The 15,030-nt window shown below is 40.1% G+C and overlaps 1 protein-coding gene across 13 annotated transcripts in view; it reads left to right on the top strand.

The window, feature by feature from the left end:
• b3galt1b (UDP-Gal:betaGlcNAc beta 1,3-galactosyltransferase, polypeptide 1b) overlaps window positions 1–13,655 on the top strand; it is a 158,656-nt gene extending 145,001 nt beyond the window's left edge. For 12 of the 13 annotated variants that reach the window (XM_068035202.1, XM_068035191.1, XM_068035199.1 and 9 more), the window contains one exon: window positions 6,497–13,655. In XM_068035202.1, the coding sequence (XP_067891303.1) occupies window positions 6,690–7,670 (981 nt within the window). In that variant the 5' untranslated portion in view covers window positions 6,497–6,689 and the 3' untranslated portion in view covers window positions 7,671–13,655. Of the gene's footprint in view, window positions 1–6,160; window positions 6,219–6,496 lie in introns of all 13 variants that reach the window. The other variant, XM_068035196.1, reaches the window with a different exon arrangement.
• Window positions 13,656–15,030: the final 1,375 nt, after the last annotated feature.

Below are 15,030 nucleotides of genomic sequence, written 5' to 3'. Positions count from 1 at the left end.
GCTACATTAATTACAAGGGCTTCCATTCGATAAATCTGCAGTTGGTGTGCCACCATGCAAAGACCTTCATCTTGGTGAAAGCCTGCTATCCTGGCAGCAGCCATGATGCATTTATTCTGTGTCAATCAGCCATAACCACCGTCTTTGGCCATCCTGGTGCCACTGCTACTCCCCAGGGGCTGCATCTCTGCAATCCTAGCAATCTGTTTGAGGACAGATTGTTGGAGTGCCATGAGAGCCTGCATGCCACTTTAAGTACTGAGATCCACAGCAATGATGGCAGCAGTCTCAGCCTGCATGGAGCAAGCTGGGATGGAATGGCACCAAGCATGGATCTTATGACCTCAGTCTGAGCTTATGACCACAGCGCTGAGACATTGGGCGGCTTCGCCTGTGCTGCAGTGCAGGCTGAGACCAGATACTCCATCGTGGTTGGATCTGCTAGCGCAATCATGGAGTTGGCCATCACTTCCACAGTGCAAAGGATTGGCGAAGCCTTCTGTCTTCTTGGAGCTGGACTCCTCCATGACCCTTGACAGTGATTGCAGGCCTGCCAAAGTATCAAGCCTCTTGGCGTGCATCATCATCAGCCTTCTCCTGTATGCTGCCACATTGAAGTCCTCATCTGAGTTCCCCACAGCAGAACGTGTGCGACCCCACCCTCCAGGAGCTAGCACATGAGCCACACTTTCCCCTGGCCTAGCTACAGCCCACTCATGCCGGTGGCTCACAATATGCTGATCCCAACTCTATGTTAGCCTCTAAGCTACGTGCAGTACCAATATCTGAGTTGGTAGCTTCAATTGTGAGATCAAGTGACGGTGCTTCCTCATCAGTGGTGTGGGCCTGCTCTCTCTTCCTCCTGGCTGTGTTGAGACAGGCAGCAGATCTTGGGAATCTGAAAGCATAAAAGCAGAAGGGGAGAGTTGAGGTAAGGGAGTGGGTGGGAGGAAAGCAGGAGGTCCATAGTCACATAACTGCAGCTTTCAGTTTATGGTAACTCTTAGGATGAGGGTGAGTATGGAGTTGCGAAGGTGCTTAAGGCTGTACCCGATTGTCTTCCTCAATGCTGTTGGTGGCACCAGATGCTATGCGCTTTATTGCTGCCGGCTCCATGATGTGGAGCACTATCTCCTTCGTCGGGTTGAGTGAATGTAGCCGTGGTATCCCCCCATTAGTCCTCTGTTGCTTCCTCTTGTTATGGGAGTCCTTCCCCTCAATAAGAGAGGGCAGAATTTCAGTAATTGCGTGGCACTGTGCCAGGTGATCTGCCTGAAATGATGAATAGCTGGAGGCTTGTAGAGGCAGTGAGAGGTGGATGTGTGGCCGGCATCATTAGAAGGTATGTGTGGGTGAGGTAGAATATCCAAATATTGGGCATGAGTCCTGAGTGCTGCTGGGTGAGTGAAGGTTGTGCGGTGCATTGGACAGCATGACAGGCTGGTGGTCTGGTAGGTATAACGTGGTGTGAAGATGCATTGATCTTGCCTATACTTATGAGATCATTAAACTTATTTCTGTACAGCTGCCAGGTTCTCGGGGCCAGATTCCGGGCCACACGATCCCAATTCCTTCAAAGGAAATGGCTTGAGAGCCTCCTGTCACCCGAGGAAATATGGTGCCTCTCCTTCTATCTAGCTCCATGACTAGTGCCTCCAGAGCGGCATCGGTGAAACTTGAAGCCTCTCGATCGGCTGGTGCTCCATTTTCCTTCACCATGAATGTTTCTGCTTCAGTTGTTTTCAGACTTGATTGTTCCAGTGCAGCTTCGCTTTAAGAGGGGCAAACTACTTTTAAGAACTGGAGGCTAGCTGGAACAAGTGCTAGCCTCGCGCTCTTGTTAGGGCCCTCATTGTGCAGCCAGCAGTGCAGGTCACGCTGGGTTACACATAGAAATCATGCTAATGAGGAGACAGCACAAAGTTTGCATGTGGCCTACCTCCAATGGAACCAGCAGGGGAAAGTCGCAAATTGTGACTCTCGCACCCAATTAATGGCGCAGACAAATTTTTAGCCCATGGTGTCTAAACCAGGAAGTTCAAGCTAGAATATTTAATTCAATGTAAAATCATACAGAGAAATTGAAATAAAGGGAGGGAATGAATAATGGGAATAGAGAGAGATAAAAGTGACACAATTTCTTTAAATTATTATTTTTTAAATATCCAACAATAATTAATATCTGAAGGAATGAGACCCCATGCTTGGAAAAGTAAATTTTCAGTGCCAGCAAGGTTGTTTGGCAGTAACTAAGTCTTATCGCAAAATTAAATGTTCACTTGTACTTGAATGGACAGGCTGTACTTTTATTTGGCAGTTTTAGTGTAAGTATCGCAAGTTCATGCCATTCATGTGTTTGAATGCTGACTCTCTCAACAAGATAATAGTGTAGTGAAGCTTGAGAAGGAGCTTGATAATGAGCATTAAAATTTTAGGTTGCTAATATAAAATACGAATTGAAAATCATTTAAAAGACTTACTGTTGCTCTGCCAATACCTCAACAAAATTGTCCAGATCTACATAAACAATACAGATCAGGATGGTTCCACGTTTGATCCTCAATGTGCTGATTTGGACCTTCTCAGCACCTGGGATAGAGCGGGGGGAAATTAGACGGGATTCCTGGTTGCTATTCAGTGACTCTGTTGAAATGGACTTGTGTGGACAAAATCAAGTTTTGGCATATTGTCCCCTTGATCAAATACCTTGCTGACACTCCGTTATCAAGGCATAATGTTAATCGTCATCGTTTGGGAAAGATACCGGAAGAGCAACCAGTCAGTGGAACCATATGCCAACAAGTAGTTAATGCCTTTAGCAGAGCAGGCCAGCTGATAAAATTGCCAAGGAAAAAATACTAAAGTAGAAAAGCTAGGCTGGCCTGCACTAGACCAAGTACTTAGAACAATAAAATAGTCTCTGTTTACTTAGAGGTTACACATTCATTGCCAAATAGAATTAGGGACACATGAAAATAAATCAACATCACATGAAGGATATCTCATTCTGATAAATGGCTAGTTTGTTTTAGTGCCAGGTTTATAAACAGAAATGTGCAATTAAAGAATTGGTTACACAATGATGTCAAAATTTAATAGTTTATTAAAAGATTAAAATGTCACTGCGAAAGGTATCATCATTCACACTGTAGAAGGTGTAACATCTGCGACAGCAGGAACTTCCTGGCAACCAATATATCACCTCTAGATTGAAAATTCTATTGCTGATCAAAAATAGACGATGATGAAAAATGGAAAAAGACTTTAAAGAACTGACTTCTGTACAGATTACACTATTCACATAATATGAAAAAAAAAACCTCAAATTCAATAATGATACCAAACTGTTCGGTCAGTTTACCAGTTTAAAAGCCATTAACATCATTCAAACAGATTTGGATAATCAAACTGGAAGTGTTCAGGGAAGGCAAATGGATCGTGAATGAATGAGTATAAAATAATATACAATTAAATATGTAGACAGAGGATGAGTATCCATTGACTAAAATGGAAAAGAACAATCTTAAGTGCATTTGATTATTTTAGTGCAGTAATGAGGGGACGCTGCACTTTCAGCAGTGCCACCTTTTAGATGGGACGTTATGCAAATACTTCATCTGCCTGCTCAGGCAAACGTGAATGATCCTACGGCAATATTCAAAGAAGAGCAGAGGAGTTTTCCCAATGTCCTGGCAAATATTTAAACCCCAACCAACACCACCAAAGGTATAATATCTTGACATTTATCCCATTGCTATTTGTGGTACCTTTGTAAGCCGGTCACAAGTTTACCTCAGGTACCCTCCCCCAAAAATTATGGAGTCTTGCCTTACTCTTGATGTCAATGGCACATAACAAGGACACAAAGTATTTTTTCTCTCAAACTACTTTATTTACCTTCTACCCAAACTACAGATATACTCACTGTGCTGGTAGTTGGTAACCCCACATGCAAGAGTTCGTCCTTGGGCGGTCAGTCCACCGAACAAATTCTCTTCACGTCTTCAGTAATTGACCAGTTCACACTTCCAACAATATATTGTGGGCTGTGGCCATATATCCCTTTCTGACCCTGTTCTTTTGACATTAGGTAGTATTTTGAATTGGGTCATCCGATTGGGTTTCAGTGCCTTATCAATCCCACCATGGCTATGCAAGACCACCTGCATGTGGTTATTTCCTGCTTTGCGCAGAGTGGGGGGCATGGTTTAGGTGCATACCAGCAATGGATATGATATCTGCATCTTGATAAGGCAAGAAGGAAATCATTCACATATATTCCAAAAGGCCATGAGAGTCGTTGTAGACAGTGTCTGATGTTGTAATAGCCCAGGGCTATCACCTTAATGGCATGCCCTGACTTGTCTGTGTGTGTGTTTGTGTCCTTGTTCAGTTACACTGTCTCTATTTTTAAAAAGTACAATCTAAGCCCAGCGATGCTGTCTTGGTCAAAAATCTTCTCCCTTCGTCCCAATGTCCACCGCACTCCTTGTTTTTACCACCCTTTGTCGAACTCTGCACATGAAATTACCAAGTCCCAGTTTACATCTGTAACAAGCACATTTTGCAATTTTGACATAACAGTTAAAACACAAGCTGAAATCCAACAAAAATTACAAGCAGCTAGCTGAATAAAATAATGGCATACAAATATGTTCCCCTTACATCTTGCTGTTTGCATGTCGGTATAGCTCCTAAGTACTCTGTTGGTTGGAAACCACTTGGTGATGTCCTGAGATCATGAAGAGCACTGTTTCACTGCAAGTTGTTTATCTGCTTTTTTGGAACAGTTTACTTTACCCTTGTATGATTAGTGGGTAACACCACTTTTAGAACATATTTGGGTAGATTTTTACTTTGTGTAATAGTGTACAATGGGTGATAACGAATTGGCAGCCTGTTATACGTCTCCTGATTTTTCTTTAATTTCTTTTGAAGTTGATGGAAATGAAAATCGATACATTTAAAATGGGCTGCTGATTTGCTGTTACCTGCTTTAAGTTAAAATCTACCCTATTGTCTGACATTTAAGGAAACAGTTAAGTAGGATAATACTAGAATCTGGAGCTTTAGTGTTGAAGGTGCAGAATAACTTTGGAATCGAGATCCAGAGCTATATGAATTTAACTGGGGAACAGAGTTTCACACTGGTTGAGTTTGACACCACATGGATTATGGCTCTAATGCAGGGTCAAAGTGAGTTTTAAAAGTGCTCAAGGACTCTGGTGCACTTTTTCAACAAGCCCAAAGTTCATTAAACTGTTTAGAATGCAGACATGCCCACTGGCGCTGTCAAGGTATTTAGCAAGTAGCTGTATACTTCTACACAAATGTCTAAGAACTATAGGAATCCCCATTTACACCAGGGCCACTAAGATTATATAACATGAATTGTAAAGATGAGTTGGAGACAATATTTTCTGAATAGTGAAGATATACTGCTAACGGGGAAATAATATACAAGAATCAATATGCAAACATATGAAAATGACTGATAGGAAATGTCAATTCAGCCAGTCAATTATGATGCTTTATGTATCAGATTACACACTGTCCTCGCCCATCCAGAACTGTAATCTCCTGGGAGAGGCCAAGAAAAGAAATAAAAAGGTCATATATTGACACTAATGTGGAAATTTCTCTCTGATCCTATTAGATGATCAAAACTAGTCCAAGAAAGCACACTGACCCTGATTTATGTTACTGTATAATTTAATTTTTGGAGGAGATGGTGGCGTAGTGGTAATGTCACTAGTAATCCAGAAGCTGGGGAAATGTCCTTGGGATACAGGCTCAAATCCAACCACGGCAGCTGGTGGATGTTAAATTTAATTAATAAAAATCTGGAATTAAAAAAAGCTAGTCTCAGTAATGGTGCAATGAAGTTATCATCGATTGTCATAAAAAACCCATCTGGTTCACTAATGTCTTTTAGGGAAGAAAATCTGCCATCCTTATCTGGTCTGGCCTACATTGACTCCAGAGCCACAGCAATGTGGTTGACTCTTAACTGCCCTCTGAAGTGGCCAGCAAGCCACTCAGGTGTCAAGGGCAATTAGGGATGGGCAACAAATGCTGGCCTTTCCAGTGATGCCCACATTGCATGAAAGAATAAGAAAAGTAAAGTTACAGAATAAATATCCTTTATCTTGACTTCTAGGTAAAAGTATGGCACTTCCTGGTGGATGGCACATTCTTCCCTTTCTACCTCTCCTGAGGTACGGGGAAGACTTGACTTTCTTTGTTGTTATTATTCAACAGCTTAGTTTGATTTTCACAATACAACCTTCAAACTTCTTGGTTTGATGCTGTCTAGTTACATTATTTTAATAATCTAGCAGCACATTTCAGTCAGGAGTATTAACTAAGTTACTGAACTTAAACAGTAGTGCCATTAGTTTCCAGCTGGCTGTGTCATCTTAATATTAAGTAGTAACAGAAATCAATTGTAAAATGTGGTATGCTGTATATTAATTTTTTTAAATATTTTTTCCAGATATCTGCGAAACTATACCAATTAGCCATGTACAGAGTGACCTTGCAGAGAATCAGCAAGGATTTCTGCTTGAACAGAATTGTTGAATTTTCATGAGCTTGTACACAATGCCATAGCCTCAAAAATTGATAGTTTGATTCTGCAGCAATGTTGGCTTATATGTGACGTAATGTAATATAAAAGGAACATCAAAATGGCTTCAAAGGTCTCATGTTTATATATTTTAACAGTTGTTTGCTGGGCAAGTGCTCTTTGGTACTTGAGTGCAACTCGTCCCTCATCCTCTTATGTTGGGCACAGTTCATTTGCCCGTATCACAGTTGAGAGAAAAAATTTCAGCTTTACTAACATTCGGACTCGGTCACTGAACCCACATAATTTCAATTACCTTATCAATGAGCCTAACAAATGTGAGCAATTTAGCCCTTTCTTAGTGATTCTTGTAAGCACAACACACAAAGAGTTTGATGCACGACAGGCCATACGGGAAACATGGGGAGATGAAAACAACTTCAAAGGAATACAACTGGTCACTTTGTTTTTGCTTGGGAAAAACATAGACAATGTTTTGAATGAGATGGTAGAACAGGAGAGCCAAATCTTTCATGACATCATTGTGGAGGACTTTCTGGATTCCTACCATAACCTTACCCTGAAAACTTTAATGGGTCTGAAGTGGATAGCCAACTTTTGTTCAAAAGCAAAGTATGTAATGAAAACTGACAGTGATATTTTTGTTAATATGGACAATTTGATCTATAAATTACTCAAGCCAAACACAAAGCCCCGGAGAAGGTATTTTACTGGATATGTCATCAATGGGGGACCTATACGGGACATTCGCAGTAAGTGGTATATGCCCAGAGATTTATACCCAGATAACAATTACCCACCATTCTGTTCGGGCACAGGATATGTCTTTTCTACAGATGTGGCTGAAGCTATTTACAAAACATCTCTCCATACTAGAATGCTGCATCTTGAGGATGTCTATGTTGGACTATGCCTGCGGAAACTTGGCATTCATCCCTTTCAGAATAGTGGTTTCAATCACTGGAAGGTTTCATACAGTCTGTGCAGGTATCGTAGACTAATTACAGTACACCAAATATCTCCCGAAGAAATGCAGAGGATTTGGAATGAGATGTCAAGCAAAAAACATCTTCGATGCTAAATATACTAAAATAATGTATGAACAATTTACAAATGCTTCTAGTTGCCACTCAGTCTCCAATCAGCAAACTATAGCAATTCACTATGAAAGGCAGTGAAAATGTTTTTTACAGCAGGATAGTAACTTAAACTGCTCATTAGAGCTCCCACTGCCACAGGTATAAATACTGAATAGTTTAACCTAACAGTTAATAACTGTAATTACTACCATAAAGAGTAACAAATTGAAACGCTTGTTTGTTGTACTGTATATGTTAAGTAAAATATAAGTGAATGTTTTTGGTTCATTTAAAACTGATTGTGTATTAACATATAAGTATCAAGGGATTAACAGATAGTGCTATTGCTAAAAGCAATATTTATTATACATTTATTGCTTATATAATTGTGTTATTTGCTTAAGAGGAATGTGCAATCTCCAAGATTTTCAACTTAAACTTACCTTTTGGTAGTTAATGTATTTCATATAAATTAGATCAAATAAGTGATGCACAGACCAGAGAAGAGGTCGAATTTGGTTTAGAATTACATAACTCAAATACAGTGGCACTGGTCAAACCATCCAGTACAGAGTGTCTTGCTTAGCCTACATAATATCCATATTTATTTCATTCATTATATATGGGTATTACTATTTTTCTCTAAGAAGGCTGCATTTGGCTACCTTGAATGCATTATCTTACCTGTCCTACAGCAGGTACTGGATACATTACTGCGAAAATATATCATTATAAAAAGTTTGTATTTTAATGCATTTGATTTTTAGTAGTATATTTAATTATTGGGAGTAGTGTGAAAGTAAGTGTGGATTGGGTAACAGATAATAGGGTAATTTTAATAGTTATATTGTAAGTATGTATATATGTATATAAATTTTGAGAACATTTAATTTTGTCCAGCATTGAAACTGTGCTGTCAATTTATTTATGGCTATAGATGAGGATTCAAACATTTGCAGCCACTTATTTGGGCTGGCTTGTCAAATTGAGGATAGTTTGAATGATTCAAAGATGAAATCAAGCTTATCAATCGACATAGAAATACATAACAGACTGTATGCATATGTACATACAAAAGCGAGAGAAAAAGCTTGAATATATTGCCATTATGATATCATTCTTACCTGCTCTATCAAGCTGTCTGTTGAAGAAAAACTGAGAGCACAGATTTTAATGTTTCAATAAATGATAATTCAGTAAACATTTCAGGAAATCAGTTTTCAATGTTCAGAGTAAGATGTGATTGAATTGTGATCTAATGAGTTTGAGTGCATCCTTTTGCCACGTGAACAAAATTAGATTCAAATGCAAAAATTGTAGTTGAACAAATGTAGAACTAAACAAAAGCCAATTGCTGTAAAGTGGTGTAGTATCTTCATAGAACACAGTAAGCCTGTAATCTGCATATATTTTCTCAAATGTAAAATAGATCTTTTTTTTCACTTTTTTTTAAAAAAAAGAAACAAACTGAAATGTCCACTGAATTCTTTATTTTGTGTTCATTTTTTAAAATCGCATGAAGTTGATTTGGTTGCAAGTGATGCGTTCAGTACCTAAAATTTAGGTTTGTATAAATCCAGTTGTGTGGTGAAGTAATTAATTCATTTACTTATTTAATTATATTTTTTTTAATCTGCAACACTATTTAACTTCTGAGGAAATGAGACTCCACATTTATGAAATTAAATTTTCAGGGCCAGAGAGGTTGTTTATCAGTAATTATCACATCAATCTGTTACTTACTCCTGAATGCACCAGTTCTAATTTTTTCTGGTGTGTTTAATGGGTAGCTAATGGGTAAGTATCGCAATTTCACGGCATTGCACGTATTTCAATGCTGACAGTGAGGTTCTGTTATTGTGCAGCTTTTGGAGGAGCAGAGTAGCTCGGACTGAATATTCCAGATTTTCATATTTAACTGCGCATGTGGATACTCCAGAAGTTGCTGTCTGATTTACTCCATAAGAACGGTGAGCACTGACGGTCTCACTATTATTATTAATGCCACATCTGGGCTACAATTTTTATTAATTTATTGCTATAAACCCAGTTCCACTGTCCGTAGGCTTAAGTGACTACATTCTTTTTAATTGAGACTGAATTTTCAAAATAGAATGAATATTTAATCTTTTGTGGTACATTATGACTAATTATGTCATAACATGTTCAAAAAGGGTGAAAAAATCAATAAGGATCGTGGTGTTCCTTACATTTTGAGGAAAGGCTCGTTTTAACTAGACGAACGATGATTGAGGGTGGGATGATCCAGCTTTTTTCTTAATGCTAAAAGGAAAATGTAAGAAGAAATGGATAAACATATGTAAACTGCAGATCTAAAAGATACTTAAAATGACAAATCCACAGCAAGAGGAGAAAGTAGATTTTGTTCTCCATACAAAGTTGCAGATATATATAATGCTACAAGGAATACTGCTTTAAAAGAAATGTTGATGAGTATCTAGGTAACCCTAAGTGCTTTTGGTTATATAACTTGTCTTTGCAGTGACTGCTTCATGGGGGCTGATTAGATCATTTGTTGCATGTGCAGTGTCAATCTTGCGGTGCAAAAAAAAACTTGGCCTAGAAATGTTTTGTGTAAAGAAACATGCACTGTAGGACCTATTATAGGGTGCTTATGTAATTTAGGGACCTCAATCCTGTTCTAGCTTTGGTTTGCGACTGACTACAGCATGCTATGGTCAGTTTTCTCAGGCACAGCGCAGTCAAACCAGAGGTCCTTAAAGGGACAACTGGAGGCTATCACCCAAAAGACAAAGTTTGAAGCTTTGTAGTTACCTAAATGTGAAGGCAAAGAGGTGCAAGAGTGTTCCTCCTGGCTGTATGTTAAAACCATGGATTGCTGATAGTCCACGCAACACCACCGCCACACATTTGCCTCCCCCGAGACTTATCTTTGGCCCTCAGCCTGCAACCCAGCTGGCTGATTTCACTCCTTACACCATCCCTCTCCCAGCCCCCAGCCTCACCCGGCCACAACTGGCAAGTTGTCTCTGAAGCCATGATAGGTACTGGTACTATATTATAGAGGTTGAACCGACCAATTTGCCATAATCCTGCTGTCAGCTTCTTTAGGCGTGAGCACTGCGCCAAGATTGCACCTCGTTGCAATTTATAGGCCCATATGTTGGACACATGCATAAATCATGTGATGAGGCAAAACTTCAATTTTCTGTGACTAAACTTGCTGAAAAAACAAAGATTATCTCATTTAACAGCTAATTTGGGATCTCAGCTCAAGAATGGAGGGCAAATCAATAGATATACAAGAGACCATCTAAGATTAATATTTAAAAGTGCAGTAATAATATACAAACAAAATAAATAAAACAACTTTGTCATAAAGAGAATCTTAATAATGGTAAAGTGGTAAATCAGAAGTAAAGTTTTTAAAACTTTCCAATTTGAGGATTTTTAGAGTGCTATTTTATTATGATAATTCTATAGAAATGAAGTTACCCCTTTTGACTTTATTTTGGAGGAAATATTTGAATCTGCATACTGTTTTCAATTCTGGACATCTTAATCACAGAATCAAAGAATTTTTAGTACAGAAGGCCAAATTTTACCTGTTTTGGTGCTACTTTAATATCAGACCTATCTATTCTAATCTAATTTCCCAGCTTTTTCTCTGCGCATTAAAGGTGGGGTATATCAGTGAAAAGGAATGCACCATTTGCTCGTCTTTTTCATAGCTTGAGAAGACGTCTGTGCTCTGCGTTTATTTGCAGCCGTTAGCTTACTTAGAATCTACAGCACAGAAACTCTACTCCACACGAGCCTCCTCCTACTCTAATTACCTCTTCCTATCTGCCCCTTATCCCTCTATTTTCTTCTCCCTCTATATATCAAGCCTCCCCTTAAATGCATGAATGTTTCAACTACTCCATGTGACAGTGAGTTCTAGGCCGGAATTTTATGCCGCCCCAGCGGGTTGGGTGGTGGCGTGAGGGTGGCGAAAATTGAGCGGCAGGCTCCAGGAGGTCTACCCGCCCCAATTCTGCCTCCGGACAAGTTTACAGAGGTCAGCCGGTGGGGGCGGGGTGTGGGAAACGGCCCGCCCGCCCGAGGCCAATCAAGTCCCTTAAATGGCCACTTAACGGCCACTTATGGGCCCTCACCTGCCTCCACAGGTATTTTACCCATGGCAAGCGGGTGTGCTGGGGATGTGAAAGGCCGCCCAGTGATAGCTGCTGGCCTTTCCGCGCCCTAGGTGGGGGGCATGGTAGTCGGGCACAGGGTGCCCAATTGAGGGCCGCCCCCATATCCCAACCCACCCTCGGGATCCAGGACACCCCCCTCCCCCCAAACAACCACCCTAGCATCACCAGGGCACGACCGATCCCCCTGGTGAGGCAGCCCGAACTTACCCACTCTCTCGGGTCCATGCCATCGGCTGGGCTGCAGTCCCAGCAGTTGTCTCCGCTCCCAGTGGCGCTGCTGAGACTAAGAGCTGCCAGCCCGACGATTGGCCGGCAGCTCACTGAGGCGGGACCTCTTCCCTCAAGTGGGTGGAAGTCCCGCCTCGTGATAGCTAAAGCCTGGGGATCTGTAAAATAAGGGACGGATCCCCAGGCTAGGTGGAAGCGGGTTTTTCACCGACATTTACATCAGAGTCCGGCTGCCGTCCGCCCACTGTAAAATTACAGCCCTAAAGTCTCACCACTCTCGTGTGCAAATAAATTTCTCCTAAATTCTTTTTGATCTGTTAGTGACTATGTTATATTTATGCATTCTTGTTTTAGACTCACCCACTTGTAGAAACTGTCTCACCATGTCCACAATATTTGAAGCCCTTCATAATTTTAAAGATGTCTATCAGGTCTCCTCCTAGTCACCAATTTGTCAGATAAGAGAGCCCTAGCCTGCACAATGTTCCTGATTGGTGAATCGTCTGGAATCACCAACACCCTACCTGCACTTTCTATGGTGCTTCAATATCTTTTCTAGTATGGAGACCAGAACTGTGCACAATACGCCAAATGTGGTCTAATTAAGCTTCTACATAAATTTGAAATTACATCCTTTCATTTGTATTCTAATCTCTATAATTGAATCATGTTACTTTGTTTGCATTCTTTATGGCCTTATCAACTTGGCTTGCTACTTCTAGCAATTTATGTGTCTGTACTTACAGATCCCTTTGTTGCTCCACTCCATATTGTTTCTTACTGAATAAACCATCCCACACATCTCTATATTGAATTTCATTTGTCATTTAACCCCCCACTATGATTTATGCCTTCCGAATGATAACAGGGGATTAAGATCTTTGCTTTTTCCCAGTTGTGTGAGCGTCCCAATTCAACTTAAGGAAGAATCTATAGACAAGCTACAGTCAATCAGCTAAACATGCCTATGAAGTTGTAGCCTGGAAATTACTGAGTGATGTTATTGGGCAAATACATATTTTTATTAAATTCTCCTCTCTCTGCTATTTTAACCCATTTAAGATAAAGTAGAAAAATATTACCATTAAGATAATGGCAAGAGAAATTTGATATCAGCACATCAAGGGGTTGCTTGCAGTAATATCCAGGCTCATAGTTTCATGTCTGACCCACAACTCTGAACAAATGTTTTATTACATAAAAAATGAATGCCTGATTTTCCATCTAAATGGTGTGGAAGTACCATACAAATCAAGTAACAAAGCAATTATGCTAAATGTTTAGGAACTTCCTTTGTATATCAAATGAAATACTATGCTATGGGTAAGAACACTTCAAAAAGCCAAATCTTCATATGTTTGTATACCAATTTGCAAGCAGTTTTATAAAATGAGTCAGAAGATACTATGGAATGTCAGATACCGTGAAGTTGACAGCTGCATTTATTTTCTGTGCAACTAGTATTTTTTCAATCTTTTGCTTTTGATGTGACATGTATTAGCCTGCAATGTACATCAGTCAAGTCTACTGACTTTTTTAAACCGTTAGATATGTTGCCTTGTAATCAAGGAGCAAGAATAAATGACGTATTTATATATTACTGCTTTCACTGTGGATCAGGGTGTTTTTAATTGCACACAGTTACATTTCAGGGATGGGGAGGATTTTTAACTACCTCAGCTTGGTGGAAACAGGGCAATAATGGAGTTAAAATGGAGTTGTTGGACATATCACCATGTTGCTGTTAAGCCACCAGTTTTCCTGAGCTTTTCTGCTGGGTGATTGAGGAGCCTGCCTGGATCAGGCATGAGTTTTATTAATCTACGCAAATAGGGATCCTATAACATACATAGGATCCCAGTGCAATTTTAGTGTTCTTCTGGGGGGGTGCATCCATTGTTGGGACAGCAGAAACCCAAAAACATAAGTGCTAAATTTACTTTTTTGAGTCCAGAAGGAATGCTTGGGCCCCACAAATATAACCTGGACTGCTACTACCTCGGGTTACCACATACAACCACCCTCCTCTGCAATCGAAACCCATCATCCTTGAATATATATTTTTCCGACTATGTCAGCCTCTGGGCCATCCAATATTTTTATTGCGGTTTCTGTTTGGGGCATGCAGCTCACTGCATGTATATTAATGAGGTCCGGCCCTCGAAATGGAGCACAGCTACCATCAGCTTTGGTGGTGGTCAGTAGCTCAATAGTTTAAAATCTGTGTCTCTGCCTCTTCATTAAATCACATCCTTATTACAAAAGGAGTTGTAAACACGCTGGTATTTGTAATGCAAGGAACATCATCACCTTGGCTCTTTTATCTGTTGGATTCTCTGAGGATTAATTTACTCTGTCACATTCCTTCACTGGAGGTTTGACACAGGCCCAGAGCTTTCAGCATGATCAGTGAGTAGGAATGGATATGGACTGACATCTTGACTGATGGTTATGACCCTACATTCTGACCTCACAGGGCCACTGATTAAACAATGTAATTTATTAGCAAGCAATTTGCTTCATTGCACATGATAAAGAAAGTTGGATAGAGTTGAGATTTCTATTCCCTGTTTAAGCAATCTCATGTATTCTAGTCTTGCTGCTTACATTGATTGGTCACTGTTCAGATTTAACTTTTAATAATAACATACATCGAGTAGCACAGGTACAGGAAAGTGAACTTCAAGTATCTGCCAGTCCTTTGGCAGTATCTGTCTCTGGGCAAATAATAGAAAAAATGTCCAAAGCATGAAGACCCCCACAGCCAGAATAGAACAGACTGTTTCTGGCTCAGAGCTAGAAATTTTGTGATCTGCGACACTGAAATGCTCCACAGCTATTATTTCCAATGGGGCTTAACTCAGGAGTAATACACATGAAACATTCAGTGCACTAGTTACCAAACACAAGAGAAAGGCACAGTAATACCTTGGGCTGAAATTTCCCCGCCCAC

The sequence above is a fragment of the Heterodontus francisci genome, chromosome 7, assembly GCF_036365525.1.
Source record: "Heterodontus francisci isolate sHetFra1 chromosome 7, sHetFra1.hap1, whole genome shotgun sequence".
In the NCBI taxonomy this organism is placed as follows: domain Eukaryota; kingdom Metazoa; phylum Chordata; class Chondrichthyes; order Heterodontiformes; family Heterodontidae; genus Heterodontus; species Heterodontus francisci.
This window is presented reverse-complemented; position numbering and strand designations above follow the sequence as displayed.